The 24,306-nt window shown below is 48.7% G+C and overlaps 1 protein-coding gene across 2 annotated transcripts in view; it reads left to right on the forward strand.

Moving 5' to 3' along the window:
* LOC132390969 (inositol polyphosphate-5-phosphatase A-like) overlaps positions 1 to 16,418 on the forward strand; it is a 74,846-nt gene extending 58,428 nt beyond the window's left edge. For both annotated transcript variants that reach the window (XM_059963529.1, XM_059963520.1), the window contains 8 exons: positions 2,829 to 2,913; positions 4,940 to 5,035; positions 6,582 to 6,656; positions 6,742 to 6,815; positions 8,183 to 8,294; positions 9,402 to 9,455; positions 12,974 to 13,015; positions 14,312 to 16,418. In XM_059963529.1, the coding sequence (XP_059819512.1) occupies positions 2,829 to 2,913; positions 4,940 to 5,035; positions 6,582 to 6,656; positions 6,742 to 6,815; positions 8,183 to 8,294; positions 9,402 to 9,455; positions 12,974 to 13,006 (529 nt within the window). In that variant the 3' untranslated portion in view covers positions 13,007 to 13,015; positions 14,312 to 16,418. The remainder of the gene's footprint in view (positions 1 to 2,828; positions 2,914 to 4,939; positions 5,036 to 6,581; positions 6,657 to 6,741; positions 6,816 to 8,182; positions 8,295 to 9,401; positions 9,456 to 12,973; positions 13,016 to 14,311) is intronic.
* Positions 16,419 to 24,306: the final 7,888 nt, after the last annotated feature.

The raw sequence follows: 24,306 nt of genomic DNA on the forward strand, positions 1-24,306 counted from the left end.
AGAATATAAGACTGGGGGAAAGAAAAGTCTACAGTCCAAGTCCACATCCAAAACACAGAAAACCTGGGTAAAGTTGTCTGGGCATAGCAGTGGCCTTTCCCTCTCTGGCAGCAGAGCGATCCCACCAGCAATTGAAAGGCACTCCCCTCTCTGGCAGCAGAGCGATCCCACCAGCAATTGAAAGGCAGTCTCCCCTCTCTGGCAGCAGAGCGATCCCACCAGCAATTGAAAGGCAGTCTCCCCTCTCTGGCAGCAGAGCGATCCCACCAGCAATTGAAAGGCAGTCTCCCCTCTCTGGCAGCAGAGCAATCCCACCAGCAATGAGAATGCGTGTTGGGACAGAATGCAGGGATACCCCCTTTTATAACATCATCATTATGTGCCGTACCATATGATGTGAGCAATCACGGTCTTTCCGCGACCATGATTGTTCTTGGCAAATCTTTCTACAGAAGTGGTTTTGCCATTGCTGCCTTCTGGGCAGTGTCTTTACAAGACGGGTGACCTCAGCCATTATCAATACTCTTCAGAGATTGTCTGCCTGGTGTCAGTGGTCACATAACCAGGACTTGTGATCTGCACCGGCTGCTCATACAAGCATCCGTTTCAGTTTTCCTGTGTCTGACCCCCGCCTCCCCGTTCTACCTGCCATGTGAGTGTGTGTGAACGGAGTTTGAAGAGGGAGGTTTACTCTGTCTAACCCTCACTCTACCTTGGGAGTGTGAGATGGGACGGTGTAGAGGAAGCTTTACCACCTTTCTATCCCCCAATCTACCTGCCATTAGAGTCTGTGATGGGCCGGTGCAGAGGGAGTGTTCCCCTGTGTCTAGCCCCCACTTTGAGTTGTTCTGGTGGGGGGGCAGTGGTGCGAGATGGGCTGGTGTAAATAGTTCACTCTCTAATGGTCAGTGCAGACTCAATGGGCCAAAACGCCTGTTTTCCTGCTGTATACCCTCTGCAACTCCATCAGTTATAAATGCCACGTGGGCACCCTGCTATAGGATTTGAACTTGAGCCGCAGAGAACTTAGTCGGAGCCCTTGCACTGGACAGCCATTAGTGATGGGAGCCCTTGGTGCTCTAGTTTGTCTTCTGGACTGCCATCCTGTCATGGTCTCGCCTCAGTTGCAAAGAGGAGACGAGTTTCACCCCCTCCTGCTGCTGTGAGGCTGTTTACAGCTCAGTGCCATGCTTTAAGCGTGGCTTGGAGTACTGTGAGCTGATCTGAACCCTTCATCTAAGAAAGGACGTGCTGGCCTTGGAAAGGGTCCAGAGAAGGTTCACGAGAATGATTCCCAGGAATGAAAGGGTTAATGTATGGGGACCATTGGAATGTTCTAGGCATGTACTCACTGGGATTCAGAAGAATTGTGGTGGGGGGGATCTCCTTGAAATCTATTAAATATTGAAAAGCCTAGATAGAGTGGATGTGGAGAGGATGTTTCCTATACTGGGGGAGTTTAGGACCAGAGGACACAGATAGAGTGGATGTGGAGGGGATGTGTCCTATCGTGGGGGAGTCTGGGACCAGAGGACACAGATAGAGTGGATGTGGACAGGATGTTTCCTGTAGTGGGGGTCTAGGACCAGAGGACACAGATAGAGTGGCTGTGGAGAGGATGTTTCCTATACTGGGGGAGTTTAGGACCAGAGGACACAGACAGAGTGGATGTGGAGAGGATGTTTCCTATAGTGGGGGAGTCCAGGACCAGAGGACACAGACAGAGTGGATGTGGAGAGGATGTGTCCTATCGTGGGGGAGTCTGGGACCAGAGGACACAGATAGAGTGGATGTGGACAGGATGTTTCCTGTAGTGGGGGTCTAGGACCAGAGGACACAGATAGAGTGGCTGTGGAGAGGATGTTTCCTGTAGTGGGGGAATCTAGGACCAGAGGACACAGATAGAGTGGATGTGGAGAGGATGTTTCCTGTAGTGGGGGAGTCTAGGACCAGAGGACACAGATAGAGTGGATGTGGAGAGGATGTTTCCTGTAGTGGGGGAGTCTAGGACCAGAGGACACAGATAGAGTGGATGTGGAGAGGATGTTTCCTATAGTGGGGGAGTCTAGGACCAGAGGGCACAGATAGAGTGGATGTGGAGAGGATGTTTCCTATAGTGGGGGAGTCTAGGACCAGAGGACACAGATAAAGTGGATGTGGAGAGGATGTTTCCTGTAGTGGGGGAGTCTAGGACCAGAGGACACAGATAGAGTGGATGTGGAGAGGATGTTTCCTATAGTGGGGGAGTCTAGGACCAGAGGACACAGAGTGGATGTGGAGAGGATGTTTCCTATAGTGGAGGAGTCTAGGACCAGAGGGCATAGATAGAGTGGATGTGGAGAGGATGTTTCCTATAGTGGAGGAGTCTAGGACCAGAGGGCACAGACAGAGTGGATGTGGAGAGGATGTTTCCTGTAGTGGGGGAGTCTGGGACCAGAGGACACAGACAGAGTGGATGTGGAGAGGATGTTTCCTATAGTGGGGGAGTCTGGGACCAGAGGACACAGCTTCAGAATACAGTAAAAGGTCATCCATTTAGAACGGGGATGAAGAATTTCTTTAGCCAGAGAGTAGTGAATCTGTGGAATTCATTGCCACAGACGGCTGTGGAGGCCAAGTCATTGGGTATATTTAAAGCAGAGGTTGATAGGTTCTTGATTTGTAAAGGTGTCAAAGAATAAGGAGAGAAGGCAAGAGAACGGGGTTGAGAGGGGTAGTAAATCAGCCCTGTTGATATGGTGGAGCAAACTCGATAGGCCAAGTGGCCTTATTCTGTTCCTCTATCCTATAGTCTTATGGATTGAGGCCCGTGTTGTTCCGTTCCGCAGAATCACGGACTCCCGCTATGAGAAGGCACCGTTCCTGATTTTCGGAGACTTCAACGTGCGGCTGGACACGCAGGGAGTGGTGGAGGTAAACCCATGGGAGCCGCTGATGGTGTCTGGAGGGTTCGGGGCGAGGAGCCTTCTGTATCGGTCAGTGGACAACTGTCAGGCCAATCAGGAACTGCACCATCAGCGTCTCCTCATCCTGCGACAGCACGGTGATACAACCACCCCAGAGATCCGCGTTCGATCCCGACCTCTGGCACTGTTTGTGTGTGGAGTTTGCACATTCTCCCTGTGTCCACATGGGTTTCCTCCCAGATCCCAAAGACATGCAGGAAGCTGGGTTAATTGATTGTGAGGGTGGGTAAATGGATAGGATCTTGATAGGTGGTGGGGTTAATAGTTGATAGAAATTTTAAAAACCTAGAACAATAAGACATAGGAACAGAATGAGGCCATTCAGCCCATCCAGTCTGCTCCACCATTCCATCATGGCTGATTTATTATCCCTCTCAACCCCATTCTCCAGGCTTTTCCCTGCAACCTTTGATTCTCTTATTGATCAAGAACCAAATTCACCGCCCTCTGGCTGAAAAAACTCCTCCTTAGTTTTAAAGGGACATTCCTTGTTTACGGAGCCTTCAGATCCGTTGGGGAAAACACCCTAATCTGCCCAGTAAGTTTCTACAACACTCATCTTTCCTGTGTTCCTGGTGTCACTGAGATTGTCTCCCACCCTGCACACTGGGAAAAGTTCTTAAACTTGTGATGGGTCCATCTGTTTCCTATTCGAATGCCACACACTGCTTTAAGTATTCCCAATGACTTGGTCCCCACAGCTGGCAACAAGTCCACAGATTCACCACCGTCTAGCTAAAGAAATTCCTCCTCATTGCATTGGATGAGCCTGAATGGGTAAAGGTCAGCAGAGATATAGCGGGCCGAAAGGCCTGTTCCTCCTCTATATCTCTCTGTGAGACTCTTACTTGCTGCCTTGCCAATTTTAATATGTTTGCGCTTCACTAACGCGAGCTATGGTGCATCGCTGGAGGCCATTCAGCCCATCGTGCCAATCCTTTGACAGCTCTGTCATGAAATCCCCTTCCCCTCCTCCTCTCTTGCACCCCGTGGCTGCCTTTCTCTGTCTGGCTCCCCCGGCAAAATTTCCATGCCTCACCGTCACTGCGTTCCAGAGCAGATGGGTATGATGCACCAGCACTGGGATGTCAGAAACCAAATCTGATTTCATTTGCAATAATTAAAACAGAAAACTATAGATTTCAATAAGAAATATGTAAAACTAGAGCAGTCATTACCCCTCAACCATCAGATCCCACACCACCAGGTTCAGGAACAGTTATTACCCCTCAACCATCAGGTCCAACACCACCAGGTTCAGGAACAGTTATTACCCCTCAACCATCAGGTCCCACACCACCAGGTTCAGGAACAGTTATTACCCCTCAACCATCAGGTCCCACACCACCAGGTTCAGGAACAGTTATTACCCCTCAACCATCAGGTCCCACACCACCAGGTTCAGGAACAGTTATTACCCCTCAACCATCAGGTCCCACACCACCAGGTTCAGGAACAGTTATTACCCCTCAACCATCAGGTCCCACACCACCAGGTTCAGGAACAGTTATTACCCTCAACCATCAGGTCCCACACCACCAGGTTCAGGAACAGTTATTACCCCTCAACCATCAGGTCCCACACCACCAGGTTCAGGAACAGTTATTACCCCTCAACCATCAGGTCCCACACCACCAGGTTCAGGAACAGTTATTACCCCTCAACCATCAGGTCCCACACCACCAGGTTCAGGAACAGTTATTACTTGACAACCTGTGGACTCACTTTCAAAGATTCTGCAACTCCTGTTTCCAGGATTATTCTGTATTTGTGTATTTTCTTGTCTATTTGCATTTTGTCTTCTTTTGCACATTGGTAGTTTGTCAGTCTTTGTGTGTAGTTTTTCCTAGATTCTGTTGTATTTCTTTGTTCTACTGTGAATGCCTGCAAGAAAGTGATCTCAGGGTAGTGTATGGTGATGTATACATACTTCGATAACAAGTTGACTGTCATCTTTGTCCCGTTTTCCCCAGACACTCTGTTGTCCATCTGCTGTCCAGACTGTACTGACCAACGACGCTGAAGATGTGAAGAAGGTTCTCTTTCAGGAGAAGGACAATGACCACAAGGTACTTAAAGATTAGATTTATTAAAGATTAGCTTTAGTAGAGATTGTCCTTATTTGTCACATGTATATCAATGGATTGAAGTGCATCGTTGGTGTCAGTGACCAACACCGTCCGAGGATGTGCCGGGGCAGTTGTTAGGCATTGCCACACTTCTGGTCCCAACATAGCAGGTCCACAATTTACTAACCCTAACCCGTACGACTTTGGGATGTGGGAGGAAACCAGAGCACCCGGAGGAAACCCGTGTGGTGACAAGGATTTTAACCCTCCTAAGACTTGACGCCTTTGAGGTGAAGCTAAGCTTCACACTTGCTTGGGTGGTTTATTGTTGCTGCTCTTCATTGCCTGAGCCACATTCTGTACGGCCGACAGACTCGCAGCTACGTTCTACACACTGACGTGTTATACCCTAACATCAGAACATAAGCCCGAGCCTACAACAGCTAGTTAGCACAGACAGAGACGGAACTGAACCTCACTCACTGTCGTTGTAAAGCGTTACTATAATCGCTACTCTACCGTGCTGCTCCTGTGGGCACGGATATTTACCGTTAGCCAGTCCAACTGGGAATTGAGTCCTTCAAATGCTCTTAACCCATTCACTTCTCCCTTATGGGGAAGAGGGAGACAGAGTGAGAGAGACATGCAGACAAGACAATGAAAGAGGGAAGCGACAAGAGATTCCTCCCCTCTCGACCGCATCCCTCGATGGCGGATTGGTGCAGCCGGGTAGTGCTGCTATCTCACCACTCCAGAGACCAGGGTTCAGTCCCGACCTCCAGTCCTGTCCGTGGGGTGTCCGCACCTCCTCACCCTGGTTGCATGGGCTCCCCCACTTACCCCGCTTTCCTCCCACAACCCAAAAGAGGGTTAATTGGGTGGCTGTGTGTGGGTGAGGGGAAGGTGAGGAGAATGAAATGGGATCAGTGTATGGTTAGAGCTTGATGGGCCAAAGGGCCTGTTTCCGGCCTGGGTGACTCTCTTCAGCAAACGTAAGTGGGGCAGTTTGTATCGGTGTGATCACTTACGGTTTTTATTTCTTGTTAGTCACGCATGCTTGAAATTGGTCACTGCCATTTTCGAGGGTGTGTTGGCAGCTGCTGATGACCATCACTGGGACAGGAGGACCTGCTAATTGCAAATGGGGTCACCATCTTCCCGTAGAGCGCGAGCACCTGGTCATCGCAGGTGCTACATGGGACAGGGAAAATAGAAGCAGGAATTGTCCAACGGGACTTTAAACCTGTCCCATTGTTAACAATGTGATCGTGGCTGATCTCTGCTGCTCTATCGCCTCCTGTGTCAATTTTCTACTTATTTAGAGAGAGGGCCTGGAACAGTCTCTTCCCGCCCAATGAGAATGAAAGGGTTAAGGGTTCGATCTTTGGTGTCGACCCCCACCCCGGGAAGTGACCGCCATTGCTTCAGTGTTGTGCAGTGAGGCGTTTTGATGCAGTTCAGGATACGGGTGTGCTGTGGGGCAGCTGAATGTGTTGGTAAAATATCTGATGTTACAGACACTTCTGAGAAACATTTCTGCCTTTAGGTCCTGCTAAGGATCGAATCAAAGACCTTTGACTACTTTGACCAAGACGTCTTTCGGGAGAACAACGGGAAAGCTGTTCGTAAACCTTTCTACCTTCACATGATTTAGTCGCTAAGGTCGGTTACGCGGTGCAGGGGTACTGACTGTTGTCTCTCTTTAGCTTTTGAAGTTCGACAAGGAACTGGCCACTTTCATCGACGAAATCTGTGAACTTGACATTCAGTTTCCGCCAAGGTACGTGAAGACCGACTGAGGGGAGCTCAGGGTCTTTTGGTTTATTCGTGTATGATCAGTGCGTACCAGGGAACACCCCGGCTGCGTCCTGTTATAGACCACCAGGACCGGCAGGAAAGTGAATCTTGGTGTTGTATATGGTGACGTATAGACCATGTACTTCGATAATTAAATTTACTTTGAACTTTGACATTTGGGAATGGCTGGAGCGCAGGAGAATGAGGGGAGATTTGATGGAGGGTATGAATAGGGTAAGATGGGGGTCCAGAGGAGCTCTCAAGAAGGATCCCAGAATTAACATATGAGGGGCATTTGGTGGCTCTGGGCCTGTACTCACTGGCGTTTAGATGGATGGGTGGGGGGTGGGGGATCTCCTAGAATCCTAGTGAATATTGAAAGCCCTGGATGTGGAGAGGGTGTTCCCTCTAGAGATGGAGTCTAAGACCAGAGGGGGCCCAGCCTCAGAATAGAAGGGCTTCACTGTAGAACAGAGGTGAGGAGGAATTTCTTTAGCCAGCGGCAGGTAAATCTGTGGAATTAACTGGCACAGGTGGCTGTGGAGGCCTAGACAGCCATTATCAGCATCGTTTATGTACTGTGTGGTATGGTGTGGACAATCATGGTCTATCCATGACCGTGGTTGTATTTGGCAAAGTTTTTTCTACAGAAGAGCTTTGCCATTACCTTCTGGGCAGTGTCTTTACAAGACGGGTGACCCCAACCATTATCAATACTCTTCAGAGATTGTCTGCCTGGTGTCAGTGGTCACATAACCAGGACTTGTGATCTGCACCGGCTGCTCGTACGACCATCCACCACCTGCTCCCATGGCTTCACGTGGCCCTGATCGGGGGCTAAGCAGGTGCTACACCTTGCCCGAGGGTGACCTACAGGCTGGTGGAGGGAAGGAGCACCTTACACCTCCTTTGGTAGAGACGTGTCTCCACTCGCCACGTCACTGGGTGTATTTAAAGCCAAAGAGAGAATGTTTGGGGAGGGTGGGGTCTTCAAAGCTGCTTCTTTACTAAGGCAGCGGTAAGTCTAAACAGAATCTACAGAGGGGGGCCTTGTTCCTCTTATGTGATGATGCTTGATGATAAGTAGGGACTCAATGGGCCAAAGGGCCTGTTTTCGTGCTGAAGAGGAGCCTGTTCATCCCTTGTGCTAATGGAGAACTGGGCACTCGAATCTTCCCGCTGCTTGGAATTCCAGTGATTGCGTTGAAGGAAATCGGAACAGATCCGGTCCTTGCCCTGTGCGTACCGAAACTTCCTTTAACCCAAGCCAAGCATGATTGGACGAGGAAAGGGGTTCATCTTGTGCAGACGGAGAGGGTGCCTGATTCCACACTTGTGTTTGTCTTCCAGTTATCCGTACAGTGAAGTCAACACTGAGGGAACACTGTACGCCAATACTCGTTGCCCGGCCTGGTGTGATCGTATCCTAATGTCTCCGTCTGCCATTGAGGTTGTCATCAAGGTAACATCAATCAGTAACATTCCTCCTGCTGTTCAAATAAATTACACCCAACAACTAAAATAAAGACACGGGAGATTCTGTAGTTGCCAGAAATCCAGAGTAACACACGCAAAATGCTGGAGGAACTCGGCAGGTCAGACAGCAACTATGGAAACGAATAAACAGTTGACATTTCAGGCCGAGACCCTTCATGGGGACTCGAAAGGAAGGAGGAAGATGGCAGAATAGGAAGGTGGAGGAAGGTAAGGGAGGAAAAGCTGGAAGGCGATCGGTGATGCCAGGTGGGTGGGAGAGGTGGAATAAAGTTAGAAGCTGGAAGGTGATAAATGGAAAAGGTAAAGGAGAGGAGAAGCAGTAATATGATGAGAGGGGAGAGTAGACCTTGGGAGAAATGGAAGGAGGAGAAGCTCCCACCAGTGGAGGTAATGAGGGCTTATCAGGAGGAGAGGTTAAGACCAGACTGGGGAATTGAAAGGGAAGGTGAATATTATTCTGGCATCTTCCCCTTCCTCTCCAGTCCTGATGAAGGGTTTTGTAGATGCTGCCTGACCTGCTGAGTTCCTCCAGCATTTAAGATTAGCTTCGCTTATCACATGTACTTCGAAACATGGCATCAAATCAAGTCAGCAAGGTTTGTGCAGGTCAGTCCAAAAATGTCTCCAGTGCATTCTACCTTGACAAGTGGTTTACCATTGCCTTCTTCTGGGCAATGCCTTTACAAGACGGGTGACCCCAGCCATTATCAATCCTCTTCAGAGATTGTCTGCCTGGTGTCAGTGGTCACATAACCAGGACTTGTGATCTGCACCGGCTGCTCATACGACCATCCACCATCAGCTCCCATGGCTTCATGTGACCCTGATTGGGGGTTAAGCAGGTGCTACACCTTGCCCAAGGGTGACCTGCAGGATAGTTGGTTCTGACAGGCGGTGCGGTGAACAAGGATATTCATTTGTTGCTGTACAAGTGTGACGACAGCCCGTTTGTTGAAGTTAACCTGTTGGCTCAGTTTTTCTGCCGTGGTGGCGAGGGGGAGGGTAGAGACCACATCGAGAATGAAGGGTGATACAATAAATTAATTTGCTCACCCCTCTCTTTGTCTTTTAGGGAGAGTATGTGTACGATATGATGGGACCTGAAGTCTGCATGGGTGACCACAAGGTACAAAACTTGGAGGGTGAGGGTTTTGGATGGGACACTGAGTTGATTCCCTAGCAATGGGTATTACTGTGACATGTGCAGTCTTCTGTGTTTTTTGCAAAAATACCCCAGGGCAGAGAGATGATTGGTTAAGGTACAGCTTAAAACCCCTCCCTGGTGACCCTTCACACATGCATGGGACAGGGATGGTGTAGTTGGACACAGAGTGAAGCTCTCTACACAATGCCATCACAAAATCCTGAGGTCACACACAGAATAAAGCTCCATCCCGTGACACCCTTCTGGGCTCAGACACAGAGTTAAACTCCCTCTGCAGTGTCCCATTACACACTCTCGGGGTCAGACACAGAGTTAAACTCCCTCAGCAGTGTCCCATTACACACTCTCGGAGTCAGTCACAGAGTTAAACTCCCTCTGCACTGTCCCATCACACACTCTCGGGGTCTGACACAGAGTTAAACTCCCTCAGCACTGTCCCATTACACACTCTCAGAGTCAGACACAGAGTTAAACTCCCTCTGCACTGTCCCATCACACACTCTCGGGGTCTGACACAGAGTTAAACTCCCTCAGCACTGTCCCATTACACACTCTCAGAGTCAGACACAGAGTTAAACTCCCTCTGCACTGTCCCATCACACACTCTCAGGGTCTGACACAGAATTAAACTCCCTCAGCAGTGTCCCATTACACACTCTCGGGGTCTGACACAGAGTTAAACTCCCTCTGCAGTGTCCCATTACACACTCTCGGGGTCAGACACAGAGTTAAACTCCCTCTGCAGTGTCCCATTACACACTCTCGGGGTCAGACACAGAGTGAAGCTCCCTCAGCAGTGTCCCATTACACACTCTCGGGGTCAGACACAGAGTTAAACTCCCTCTGCACTGTCCCATCACACACTCTCGGGGTCAGACACAGAGTGAAGCTCCCTCTGCACTGTCCCATCACACACTCCCGGGGTCAGACATAGAGTGAAGCTCCCTCCACACTGTCCCATCAAACACTCCCGGGGTCAGACACAGAGTGAAGCTCCCTCTGCACTGTCCCACCACACACTTCCAGGGTTGACTGAATGGGGGAAAAAAAAGATTTTTTTAAAAACAAGAATTGGGTGTGAGTGAGACCCCTTGAAGGCAGACGACTGAGCAGTTAGAATAAAGCTCGCAGTCTGATGACACACAGCACACCTGCTCTTGGCCATAGCACCACCAGTGAGGTGGGGACGGTGTTCTGGCCATTGCTATTAGTCAGGGTGGGTCATGGAGCGATACAGACCCTTCGGCCCATTGTCCATCCTGACCACCAAGTATCCATTTGTAGTAATCCTACACTGAGTGCGGTTAATTCTTCATGTTCCGTTAGCTGCCTCACCCACACACTGGGCAATTCAGTGTCCAGCTAACCCACCGACCTGCACGTCTTGGGGATGTGGCAGGAAACTCACGCAGTCACAGGGAGAATGTGCAGGTCCCGCACAGTAAGTGCCTGAGGTCAGGATCAGGCCTAGTCTCTGGAGCTGCCCGCAGTGCCAAGAAATATTTTGCACTTCCTGGGTCGCGGATGAGTATACAGTCTCCCTGTGGTCCAGCCAAGAGTCAGATAGCAGGGTTACGTACTTAGCTAAGGGGAAGCCAATCGAACACAGCCTTTCGTTCAGGAGTAAGAGAGTCTGAGGAAAAGTCGGTCGATCACAGTCGTTCGTTTAGGGGTAAAAGTGCTGCCTTCTTTACCACAGAGAAACACAGAACAGCAGTGGGAACAGCCCATCGTGTCTGTGACAAACATCATCCCACATTGAGCTCCCTGCCCTCTAACATGACCCAAAACCCTTCATCCCTTGCGCCTCATAAACGCCTCCATCTTATCCACCCCCACTGGCACCCACCACTCTGTGTAAAAAAACACAAACTAATCCTGCACATCTCCTTTAAACCTCCCAAAGGTGAGAGGGGAGGTAAACCATCCCCTCTCACCTTATAGAATCAAGACATACAGTATGATGTGAAATTTGTTACTTTGTGGCAGCAGTACAGTGCAATACATAAAATACACTGTAAACCCCAGTAAGAAATGTATAGGATCTCGCGCTTTCCTAAGGTATATGACAAATAAACTCTTCTCGGGCTTCCAGCCGGGTACGTTTTGGTGACAAACTCTGCCGCCGTCATCAGGGATGATGCCTGTGCACATCCAGTCCAGTGGTCCTTATAACCCTGTCATCCATCCCTCCTGATTGGTTAGTCCTCATCCAATCAGGTTTCATTGTCCCACTTTGTTTACAGTCAAATTCCAGTTCTTGCTTAGAGTGAGACCTTAATCTTTGAAAATAACTGTTCCTGAACCTGGTGGTGTGGGACCTGTTGGTTGAGGGGTAATAACTGTTCCTGAACCTGGTGGTGTGGGACCTGATGGTTGAGGGGTAATAACTGTTCCTGAACCTGGTGGTGTGGGACCTGATGGTTGAGGGATAATAACTGTTCCTGAACCTGGTGGTGTGGGACCTGATGGTTGAGGGGTAATAACTGTTCCTGAACCTGGTGGTGTGGGACCTGATGGTCGAGGGGTAATAACTGTTCCTGAACCTGGTGGTGTGGGACCTGATGGTTGAGGGGTAATAACTGTTCCTGAACCTGGTGGTGTGGGACCTGATGGTTGAGGGGTAATAACTGTTCCTGAACCTGGTGGTGTGGGATCTGAGGGTTGAGGGGTAATAACTGTTCCTGAACCTGGTGGTGTGGGACCTGATGGTTGAGGGGTAATAACTGTTCCTGAACCTGGTGGTGTGGGACCTGATGGTTGAGGGGTAATAACTGTTCCTGAACCTGGTGGTGTGGGACCTGATGGTTGAGGGGTAATAACTGTTCCTGAACCTGGTGGTGTGGGACCTGATGGTTGAGGGGTAATAACTGTTCCTGAACCTGGTAGTGTGGGACCTGATGGTTGAGGGGTAATAACTGTTCCTGAACGTGGTGGTGTGGGGACCTGATGGTTGAGGGGTAATAACTGTTCCTGAACCTGGTGGTGTGGGACCTGATGGTTGAGGGGTAATAACTGTTCCTGAACCTGGTAGTGTGGGACCTGATGGTTGAGGGGTAATAACTGTTCCTGAACGTGGTGGTGTGGGGACCTGATGGTTGAGGGGTAATAACTGTTCCTGAACCTGGTGGTGTGGGACCTGATGGTTGAGGGGTAATAACTGTTTCTGAACCCGGTGGTGTGGGACCTGATGGTTGAGGGGTAATAACTGTTCCTGAACCCGGTGGGGTGGGACCTGAGGCATCTGTACCTCCTGCCCGATGGTAGTAGTGGCAAGAAGAGAGTATGGCCTGGGTGATTCAGTCCTTTGATGATGGGTGCTGTTTTTTTGTGAAAATTTTACTTACGTAGAGATACAATGCAGACCAGACCCTTCGGCCCCATTAAGCCACACCACCCTGCAACCCACTGATTTAACCCCAGAACATTTACAAATTATTGAAAACACTTTCTTCTCTGTTTCTTCTCACCAAACGCAGCCGGTGTACTTGTACTTCCAGATCTGCATGTGAGGACACGAGGTAGGTGGATGAAAGCAAGCACCAGAATCAGGTTTATTGTCACTGCCACACATTGTGAAATTTGTTACTTTGTGGCAGCAGTACAGTGCAATGCATAAAAATTACTACAAATTATACTAAGAGTAAACACTTGCTTGGGTACCTCCTGTAGTAGCAAAATGGCCCCTGTAGTATTTATATGGTCTTCCACTGTTGTAGCCCGTTTCCAGATGCTCTTCACACTTCTTTTGTACCGCATGGTTATTAGAGTTACTGTCGCCTTCCTGTCAGCTTGAACCAGTCTGGCCATTCTCCTCTGACCTCTCTGATTAACAAGGCGTTTTCACCCACAGAACTGCCCCTCACTGACTTCGCTTTTTATTTTTCACACCATTCTCTGTAAACTCTAAGAGACGGTTGTGCGTGAAAATCCCAGGAGATCAGCAGTTTCTGAGATACTCAAACCACCCCATCTGGCACCAACAATCACTCCACAGTCAAAGTAACTTGGATCAAACTGAATAACTACAACTACGTCGACTCAGGCCTAGGGGGCCAGCGTCGGGCAATAAAAAATAATTTATGCCTTACAAGGCGCAAAACGAAAGACTGTGTGGTACGCCACTCCTCACACAGAGAGTAGGTGGCTGTTGACTCAACGAGTTCATCTGCCCTTTGACAGGTTTTGTTTTTAGTCCTGCTGGGTGCCGACACATCTTCCTCTCTGGTTAACCGAGGTGCACCAGGGGTTGTGATGGTTGAGTCGCCGACAACCCGACCCGAGACAGGTAGTACTGGGCTACGTGGTACCAGTAGCAAGGCAAGACAACAAATAAGCAAACTGAATAAACAGTGTGAAAAGCGATCCGATTAGTGACGTAGTGTCTGTGGGTTCACGGACAGTTCATAAATCTGATGGTGGAGGGAAATAACCTAAAAACATTCCTAAAATGTTGAGTTTGTGTCTTCAGGCACCTGTTGGTAGCATGGGAAGAGGGCAAGTCCCAGGTGGTGGGGGTCCTTAATGATGGATGCTGCCTTCTTGAGGCATCGCCTTTTAAAGACGTGCTCGATGCTGGGGAGGCTCGTGCCCATGATTGAGCTGGCGAAGTCTACAACCCTCTGCAGCTTTTTACCGATCGCAAGTGTAACTTTATAAACTCGTACACTACTGTGATCCAGGTGTCGCTGTCTGTGGGACTCAGATGCAGAAGTGCTGCTGAAACCCGTGATGCCAAACTTTAGCCCAAATCCAGGGGTCTGAGGTGTTTCTGCTCTGTCTGATTTCAAACGGTTCCTCATTCATTTTTGTTCTAGGTGACCAGGGATCTCAGCCTGCAATGTTCTGATCTCTCTTGGCCAGCGACAACCCCAGAGCACACCAGCCCGAAGATCAAGCAGTCTTCTGGTGTTCTATTCGTTTGAAAGTTCACAGTCCTTTCAAATTCCTTCAAACCTTACCCCACTGGATCCCTACACTGACTCTTTCAGAATATTCAGGAGTGATCCAAGGTCCATGAGCGTTTCTGTCAGACAGTTCCCAAAGAACAACCGGAATTCCTTTAAGTTTTTATGCTTTGTACAGAAAATGGTTGAAGTGAGAGGTCATTGTAGACCCATACTGTATATAATCGTTATTTATCTAGCTTTAGATTCCTCTCTGAGATGGTGAGGGAAGCGGGTGAGGGTTCCTTCCTGTGTGGTAGGGGGTGTAAATCATGGATTACGATCAACAGGAGGGGGCGGGACTGGGAATGGAAGTGAGAGTTGGACTTCAATTCTGAGGCCAGGTGGAGGGATATGGAAGGGGGAGGGCTCATATTGTCATGGCAGCACCATCCTCTCATAAAACAGCAGCCCTGAGGAGAGGGGAGGGGCAAGGGGTCCGTTGGGAGGTGAATGCTGGCCAGCGTTCAGTGATACTCCACTGAGATCAAGCTTTGGACAAGAGGCCACAGGGAGCGTGTTTTGGAGTTTGACGTCTCCAGCAGCCAATCTCCACAGCAATCCTTGTGGTTCACTGCATCATAGAGCACTACAGCACAGAAACACCCAAGCCGTTCCGAACTATTATTCTACTTAGTCCCATTAATCTGCATCTGAGCCACAGCCTTCCTTCCTCTCGTAACCTCGTACCGACCCAAACTTCTCTCAAGTACTGCCAAAAGACATAGGAGCAGAATTAGCCCAGTCTACTCCACCATTCTATCCCTCTCAACCCCACTCTCCTGCCTTTGCCCTGTAACCTTTGACACCCTTACCTATCAATTTACCTCCATTTTATGACTTGGCCTCCACAGCCTCCTGTGGCAATGAATTTCAGCAGATTCATTTGTGCAATCGAACCCGCGTCCACCTCTTCCGCTAACAGCTTGTTCCAAACTCGCCTTGTCCTCGGAGTGAAGAAAATGCCCCTTGGGTTCCCCGTGAATAGTCCTCCTTTCACCCTTAACCTATGACCTCTAGTTGCGGTCTTAGTGTGATTCCACTGCCTCATGTCCACCCCCACCTCCCCCACTTCAGCCACTATTTCTGTTTGATCTTCTTGTATCTCCAAACTCCATGCATCTCTCCTCCCTTGCCACTCAAGGACTGAGGCAGCTTACAGACTCCACACCTACCAGTGCCCAAGGTCAGGTCTGAGCCGGCCGGGCATCTGCACTGGACTTTTGAGTCGAGTGGTCCCGGGTTCGAATCCGGCCGGCTCCTTGCACGCCTTCCATCCATGCTGGGTTGAGCGTCGAGCCAGCAACTCGGCCTTGTACATATGAGAAAACAGACAAATGGTAAAGAAACGGCAACGTGGTCGTCCGATAAGCCACACAACATGGAGAGGAACAACACGCTCACACTCTGGGAGGTTGCACCACCGTAACCCTAACCCCAGGCTCCCACCGCGTTCTGCCCCTCCACGCCCCCATTCTCAGTGAAGATAAAGATTAGCTTTATTAGCCACGTCTACACCAACACATACAGAGAAATGTGTCGTTAGTTAAAGGAGAACCCCCCCACCCAACCCACCTTATAACCCTCCCCTTAACTCATTGGAGCTGCTGCCCACTTGGATCCTGATTAGTCCGGGCTTCCTGTCGTGGCGAGGGTTTAGGGGGATAGGAATCGTTGACAAGGTGCCTGTGCCGAGCTTCTCCCCAAGCTCCTGGGGATGTCTGTGCAGCATCCTGGGTGGTGGGTTACAGTGTGCAGTGGAACGGTGTGAGAAACAATGGGTTATTGGGCCAAGATCCCAGAAACCGCCGGCAGTTTTGGAGGGTTGATGGATCAGAAGTCCAATCACTGAGTTTTATATGTTTTTTTTTATAATTTCTATAGCAATGTTAAATGCCTATAGTGTGTGGATTTTGTGTCCACTCTGTCTGGACTTTGTAAATCCAGAAATAAATTCTGGTGTGGGCTCTCTGTGGAATGATCTGGTGTCAAAGAGTTATTCTGCTGCTGGGAAGCCATCACCTGCCCCTGGAGATGCTGGACACTCCTGGATGAACTGCAACTTCAGGATCGCCATCACTGAAATCAGCCACGCTCCACCCTGGATATTCTCCGAGCCTCCTCTCTCCCTCTTTCTTCAAAGCCAGCACACCTCTGTGAGATTTGGGCAACTTGCTTCGAGGCAGAAGTTTGCAGTTGGAGCCGCAGTCACAGAGGACTAGATTGTCGTCTTCTCCCCCACTGTGGCACAGACCGCCAACAGCAGCTCACCAGAGACCTCTGTCCCCAGGTCTAGCTCATCTTCTCGGGGTATCCTTCCTCTCCCGGAGATGAGATCTGTGGGGCTTCTGCTGCCATTTCAGTGGCTTTTCTGGGTTTTTACAGGGTGGGGTTATTCGCCCCACACCCAACACACCACCTTTTGCAGCCGGGCTTGGGACTGTCCGTGGCAGAGCTCCATCAAATCCATGCCAAACAGTTAATTCTACCCAACCCCACTGGGATCGTACCCTTCAGAGACTTCCCACCCACATACATATCCCCATTTCTCTTAAATGCTGACACCGAACCTGCATACAGCACATCCGCTAGCAGCTCATTTCACACTCGATCCCCCCTCAGACATCCTTTAAATATTTCACCTTTCGGCCTTAACCTATGACCTCTAGTTCCAGTCTTGCCCAACCTTAAGGGCAAATGCAAGCAGGCTTTTTCCTCTATCTATACCCCTCATATTTTGTATATCTCTATCAATCTCCCCTCATTTTCCTACGCTCCAGGGAATAACGTCCTAACAAGATTCATTATCACCGGCATCTGTCGTGAAATTTGTTGACTTTGTGGCAGTGGTACATGACAATACAGGGGAAAAAAAATCAGATGGCAGAGGGGAATAATCGTTCCTGATTCACCGAGTGTGTGCCTTCAGGGTCCTGTACCTCCTCCCTGATGGTAGCAGTGAGAAGAGGGCTTGACCCAGATGATGGGAGTCCTTGATGATGGGCGCTGCCTTTCTGAGGCGTTGCTCCTGGAAGATGCCCTGGACACCATGGAGGCCGGTGCTCAAGATGGAGCTGGCTACTTTTGCAACTCTCTGCAGCTTACTTCCATCCTGTGAAGTGGCTCCACCCCCATACCAGATGGTGAAGCCAAAAACAGCAAAAAAGCAAAAGAGAGGGCATATAATAGAGCAAATATTAGTGGGAAGTTGGAGGGTTGGCAAGCTTTAAAAACAACTAAAGGCAACTAAAAAACCATGAGGAGGAAAATGATGAAATATGAAGGGAAGCTCACCAATAATGTAAAAGATCATGCCCAACACTTTAAAAGATATATGAAGAGTAAAAGAGAGGTGAGGGTGGATATTAGACCGCTGGAGAGGTGGTAATGGGGGACAAAGAAATGGTGGAGGAACTTAAGTATTTTGTGTCAGTCTTCACTATTAGACCATAAGGCATAGGTGCAGAATTAGGCCATCTGGCCCATCAAATCTGCTCTGCCATTCAATTATAGCCGATCCTTTTTTTCTTCTCCTCAACCCCAGTTCTCGGCCTTCTCCCCGTAACCTTTGATGCCATGTCCAATCAAGAACCTATCAATCTCTGCCTTAGATGCACTCAACAACCTGCCCTCCACAGCTGCATGTGGCAACAAATTCCACAAATTCACCACCCTTTAGCTAAAGAAATTCCTCCGCATCTGTTTTGAAAGGGTATCCTTCAATCCTGAGGCTGTGCCCTCTTGTCCTAGACTCCCCCATCACGGGAAACATCCTTTCCACATCTACTCTGTCTAGGCCTTTCAACATTGAAAAGGTTTCAATGAGATTCCACCCCCCCCCCCATCCTTCTGAAAGGTTGGGTATTGAAGACACTATCAGTGTGCCAGAAATTCAAGAGTGTCAGAGGACAGAAGTGAGTGAATTCGCCATTACGAGCGAGGAGGTGCTTGGGAAGCTGAAAAGTCTGAAGGTAGATGAGTCACCTGGACCAGACAAACTACACCCCAGGGTTCTGAAAGAGGTTGTGAAGGCATTAGTAATAATTTTTCAAGAATCGCTAGATTCTGGAATGGTTCCAGAGGAGAAAGAAATTACAAATGTCACTCCACTTTTTTAAGAAGAGTGGGTGACATAAACAAGGAAACTGTAGGCCAGTTAGACCGACTTCAGTGTTTGGCAAGATGTTGGAGTCGATTATTAAGGATGAGGTTTTGGGATATTTGTAGCCACATAATAAAAGGCCGTAGTCAGCATGGTTGCCTTAAGGGGAAATCTTGCTTGACAAATCTGTCGGACTTCTTTGAGGAAATAACAGACAGGATAGACAAAGGAGAGTCAGTGGTTTGGCACCCCATCTGATATTTCCTCTGACTGCAGTCCCCAATTCATATTAGACCTCTGGGATGTGATGGCCCAGAAGCTCGAGGTTAGGCTACATCACACCATGGTGTATCATCCACAGTCCAATGGCCTTTCCTGCTCCTTAAAGGCTGCTCTGAGAGCCTCCCTGACTGATGAGTGTAGGCATGGTCGTCTCCCATGGGTCTTACCGGGGCTCAGAACAGATCCAAAATCGGGCCTGCAGTTGTCTGTGGCTGAGTTAGTGTACGGACAGCCAGGTGATTTCATTCCTGGTGCCACAACTCCCTTGTTGGTCTCTCAACAGCGTTCCACCCTCCTCAGTAAATTCAGTTCCTATTCCTACCTCCCATCATGGCGTACAGCACTCTTGGGTTCCTATTGACCTACATTCCACCTCGTTTGTTTTCATCCGCCGTGACGCACACCAACGTCCCCTTGCCCGTGTACTAACTCAGCACAGACGACTGCAGGTCCGGCCCAGTGTTTCGGTAGATCGCTTTAACCTGACCCACCAAGCTTTGGCAGCTCAAAGGGCCGGAGGGGGCTGTCCAAACTGTATCTCAAAAAATACATAAATGAAGTTGGTGAGGCTGCACTCGGAGTACTGGGTGCAGTTTCGGCCGCCCTGTTAGGGATAGCGTGGTGAAACTGGAAAGAGTACAAAAAGAAAACAACAAGGATGTCACCAGGGCTCGAGCGCCTGAGTTGGTCTCTATTCCTTCAATGAAGGAGGACGTAGAGTGTTTAAAATTATACAAACCAATGATAAGGTGGAAGGCAACAGTTTCTTTCGCCTGGGTAGGGGAGTCCAAAACTTAGGGAGATAGGTTCAGGGGAGGGAGAAAGAGTTAAAAAAGACCTGAGAGGCAACTTTTTCACGCAAAGGGTGGTATGTATTCGGAATGGGCTGTTACTGGAGGTATAACAGTGTTGCTTAAGGAGCACTTGGATAGCAACATGGAGGGGTATGACTTGGAGGAACATGGGTATAATGCAGGAATTTTGGACTAGCTCGATGGGCACGAAGTGGCTGGGCCATAAGGCCTGTTTCCATCCTGTGTTGCCCTCTGAGTGGAGATGTGTCTCTACCAAAGGAGGTGTAAGGCACTTCTTCCCTCCTCCAGCCTGCAGGTCACCCTCGGGCAAGGTGTAGCACCTGCTTAGCCCCCCCCCCTCCCGATCAGGGTCATGTGAAGCCATGGGAGCAGGTGGTGGATGGTCGTACGAGCAGCCGGTGTAGATCACAAGTCCTGGTGATGTGACCACTGACAACAGGCAGACAATCTCTGAAGAGTATTGATAATGGCTGGGGTCACCCGTCTTGTAAAGACACTGCCCAGAAGAAGGCAATGGCAAACCACTTCTGTAGAAAAATTTGCCAAGAACAATCATGGTGATGGAAAGACCATGATCACCCACGTTGGTGATATTAAATCTGATTCAGATTCACACAACACAGCACATGATGAAGATGAATTTTACGCTATTTGGAGCAAGTGTAGGGGTGATATTGGAGGTAATTTTTTCACACTGTGCAGGGGGTCCAATGCTGCAAGGGTGATTGTAGAGGCAGATACATTAGGGACATAAGAGATGCTCAGATAGTCACAAGGATGATGGAAAAATGAAGCGCTATGTCGGAGGGAAGGGTTAGATTGATCTTCGAGTAGGCACAACATTGGATCAGGGGAAATGTGTTTGCACTGAAAGCCATCATAGACATGACAGGCCGAATGGCCTCCTGATCCCTCCCTCCCTCTGGATACCCATCATGCATTCCTCATCCCACTTCCCAACCCCAAATCCCCCACAAAATGTCAATCGTCCCCCGCCCTGGGTTCACATTCAGTCAGCGTGCAGAAGGAGGTTCACGGTTACGTTTCTTTGGAACTGCTATGTGGCCTAAGGCATCTGGACTTCCACTCCTGCCGGTAATGTCTGAGCTTCAATGTTACGTTGTGTTCCCTGCTCCAAGGTCTGGTGCTGGGCAGTGGCCACGTGGCGTGGGACAGGAGCAGAACGTAGCTGTGAAATCATGAGCTTGCACTAACTTTAATTAATAAAGCTTTTATTATAGCATACTGCATGTGATATATTTATTGTAGATTTCATAATATATATTTACAGCACTATAATACCATTAACAGAGTCTTTGCTGTATCACTGTACGACATCACTGCACTAATCTGTGACATTGTTTCACCTACCCCTTACAACGTGATTTTGACCTGTGACATCACTGTGTTTACTCATTGCATCACTACATTGGCCAATGACATCACTAACCATGACATCGTTGACCCTTGACGTAACTGGCCAATGCCATCGCTAACCATGACATTACTGACCTATGTGACACTGTTATATTGTCATTATCCTGCCTTTAAGTAATTTACATTTTTAACTCGCCATTGGCAAGTAAAACCATTTTTTCCTGGCAGCTGAGGCTGCAGCATGGATGATGTGAGGTTATTTCAGTCGGAAGGTGGAACAGGTGAAGGGTGGGGTTGACAAATGCCAGGCAGTGGTGCTGGGTCACAGAAGAACCAGATCTCACCAGACATTGTACAAGATGATCAGAGGCATCAATCAAGTGGATAGCCAGGGCGTTTCTCCAGGACATAACGCCAGGAATGAGGGATGACATTCTAGGAGGAATAGGAAAAGCTGCTGTTCTAACAGAGTGGTAGGTGCGTGGGACACTCCACTGGGATTTCCTGTAAGATGGCGGCGTGCTTGGACACAGCAGCTACTCTGGGTCCAAACAAAGGTGCAATTGTTTATCCCTTATGGTTTTCGTCAATCGAAAGACACTGGTGGATTTAAAAACAGGTCTACCGACACCACTATCGAGTTGCTGGATATCAATGGAGCTGGACTTGGTGCCACACAGGCAGCATGCAATCCAGCAGACGGTGGAAGTAATTGGCTTCGAGGTTTTCCAGGACTCTGTTGGGATTGGTCATGTCAAATACTGTGAGGCCAGTTCACTGGCTCATTGGCAACTCTGACGGCAGGAGATCTGCAAGGCCTCCGTTGTTGTGCGAATGGGTCTCCCGCCTCGGCACGTTACAATAACAAATGTAAAACAAATTAAATCTCGCAAAAGCACAGCAAAATAGTGAGGTGCTGTTCATGGGTTCACAGACTGTTCAGAAGTCTGATGGGGAAGGGAAGAAGCTATACCTAAAACGTTGAGTGTATGTCTTCGAAGATTTATCTACTATTCAAGTAGACAACTCTGAAATTCTTCTTCTCCGGATAGCCACAAAACTAAGAGGAAAAAAGGTAACACGATCATCAATCCCTGAATGCCCTCTCTTCCGCAGAAAAAAACAGGAACATTGACTCACAAATCCACCTCCGACACCCAAAAATAAGAGGAAGATTGGATGAAAAACACAGAACACAGAAAACTATAAGACTGGAAAAAGTCCATGGTCCAAGTCCAAGTCCCTACCCAAAACGCAGAAAACCTCGGTAACATTCTCCGGGCCAGGTAGCAGTCACACAGTCTCCGCTCTCCAGCAGCAGAGTGATCCCACCAGCAATCAAAAGGCTGGCAGTCAGCACTCACCTTCTGCCTTCACCTCGATGTTTCAATCTCCCTCGTTGCTTTCATCGGCAAAGTGGAATTGAACATCGGCTCACACCCCCACAGCCTTCTTGCCACGAGGCTCCCCCGCACTGGCTCCCGGAGACAGCAAAGCGCTGGGTCACCTGAACTGCAAAATCACGGGCTCCAACAAACCCAGAGACACATTCAAGACGAAATGCGGATGTAAAAGAAGTGAAATAGTTGTGTGGTCTATATCCAGAAGGCCGACCATGGTGGCGCCGTACCCAGGCGCAATCTTGACAGTAGGTGTCAGGCTCCTGTATCTCCTCCCTGAGGAGAGGGCATGTCCCAGATGGTGAGGGTCCTTAAGGGCGGATCTAGTCTACAACCACAACTTGGATTTAGAACATAGGACAGTAGAATGAAGGACAGACTCCCGTCACATCCTTAAACAATTTAATTAGGCCCCTGATGCACAATCTGCCCCTCACAAAGCCATGCTGACTATCCCCAATTAGACTATGCTTCTCCAAGTGCTCAGAAATCCTGTTTCTAAAGAATCTTCTCCAATAATTTGCCCTCCACTGACATAATTCTCACTGGTCTATAATTCCCTGGGTTATTACTACTCCCTTTCTCGAACAAAGAGTAGCATTTACCACCCTTCATTCAACTGCTCCTGTGGGCCAGTGAGGACCCCAAGATCATCAGCAATCTCTTCCCTCGCTTCCCATAGTATTTACATAGACATCTCAAGGCTCCCGAAAGAAGCATTCAAACCTGTGTGAGTCAGAGAGGAGAGAAATTGGGCTCAGTCACCAAAGGGATGATCACCAGTTTCAAGATTCAAGATTGTTTACCATCATTCTTCAGCACACACATGTAAAGGAGAACAAAATGATTGTTACTCTGGATCAGATGCAGCAAAAAAAGTATAATTAACATAAATACTAAGATAGCTTATATACATGTAGACTGATTGCATGTACATAAAGCCACGTTAGCTACAGGAGCATCGGTACATAAAGTGACTCTGACCGGAAATGATAAAGTAGGTGTTGGGGGTGTGGAGGGATGGGGTAATGGGTGGAGGTTTTGACCAGTCTTACTGCTTGGTGAAAGTTACTGTTTTTGAGTCTGGTGGTCCTGGATTGGATGCTACGTACCCTCCTCCCTGATGGGAGTGAGGTAAACACCCATGAGCAGGGTGGGTAGGTCCCTTTATGATATTGCTGGCCTTTTTCCAGCGCCCTTCTGTATATACATCCTTGATGGTGAGTAGGCTGACGCCAATGACCCACTGGACAGTTTTCACTACCCCTCGTAGATCTGCACAATGTGATCCTTCATAGCACTTCATTCAGAGAGCGAGACAGAAGATATAATTGTCTTTATAAACATTCCCGCTGAACTGCACTGTGTAGCATTATGTATAAAATGAGTCATTACTGATAGAACAGCCGAGGTGTGCATATCAAATGTTTTGGCACCGGCGATCATTGCAGACTTGCTGTGGGCTGCAGAAAATTGTTCCAGATTTCCTCTTAAATATACTTGGTTCACCATTCGTCTCACCATTGACAAAAGAGTGGTCAAGCTCACGCTGTTAAAGATAATCACCATGGACTCTTTACTTGTTATTTCATGCTCTTGTTATTTATTGCTATTTATTTATATTTGCGTTTGCAAAGTTTCTTGTCTTCTGGTTGATCTTTCATTGATCCTGTTATGGATACCATTCCATGGATTTGCTGAGAATTCCCGCAGGAAAATGAAACTCAGGGTTATATATGGTGACATGTATGTACTCTGATTCTAAATTTACTCTGAACTTTAAGAAACGTTCCCTATTCCAACCACCAAAAGGAACACACCCACTTGGTCGCATGGTCTTGGGATATTTTGTGTAACTCTCTGAAAATGCTCGTGTGATTCAGTTTATTC

The sequence above is a fragment of the Hypanus sabinus genome, chromosome 1 (assembly GCF_030144855.1).
Source record: "Hypanus sabinus isolate sHypSab1 chromosome 1, sHypSab1.hap1, whole genome shotgun sequence".
Taxonomy (NCBI): Eukaryota; Metazoa; Chordata; class Chondrichthyes; order Myliobatiformes; family Dasyatidae; genus Hypanus; species Hypanus sabinus.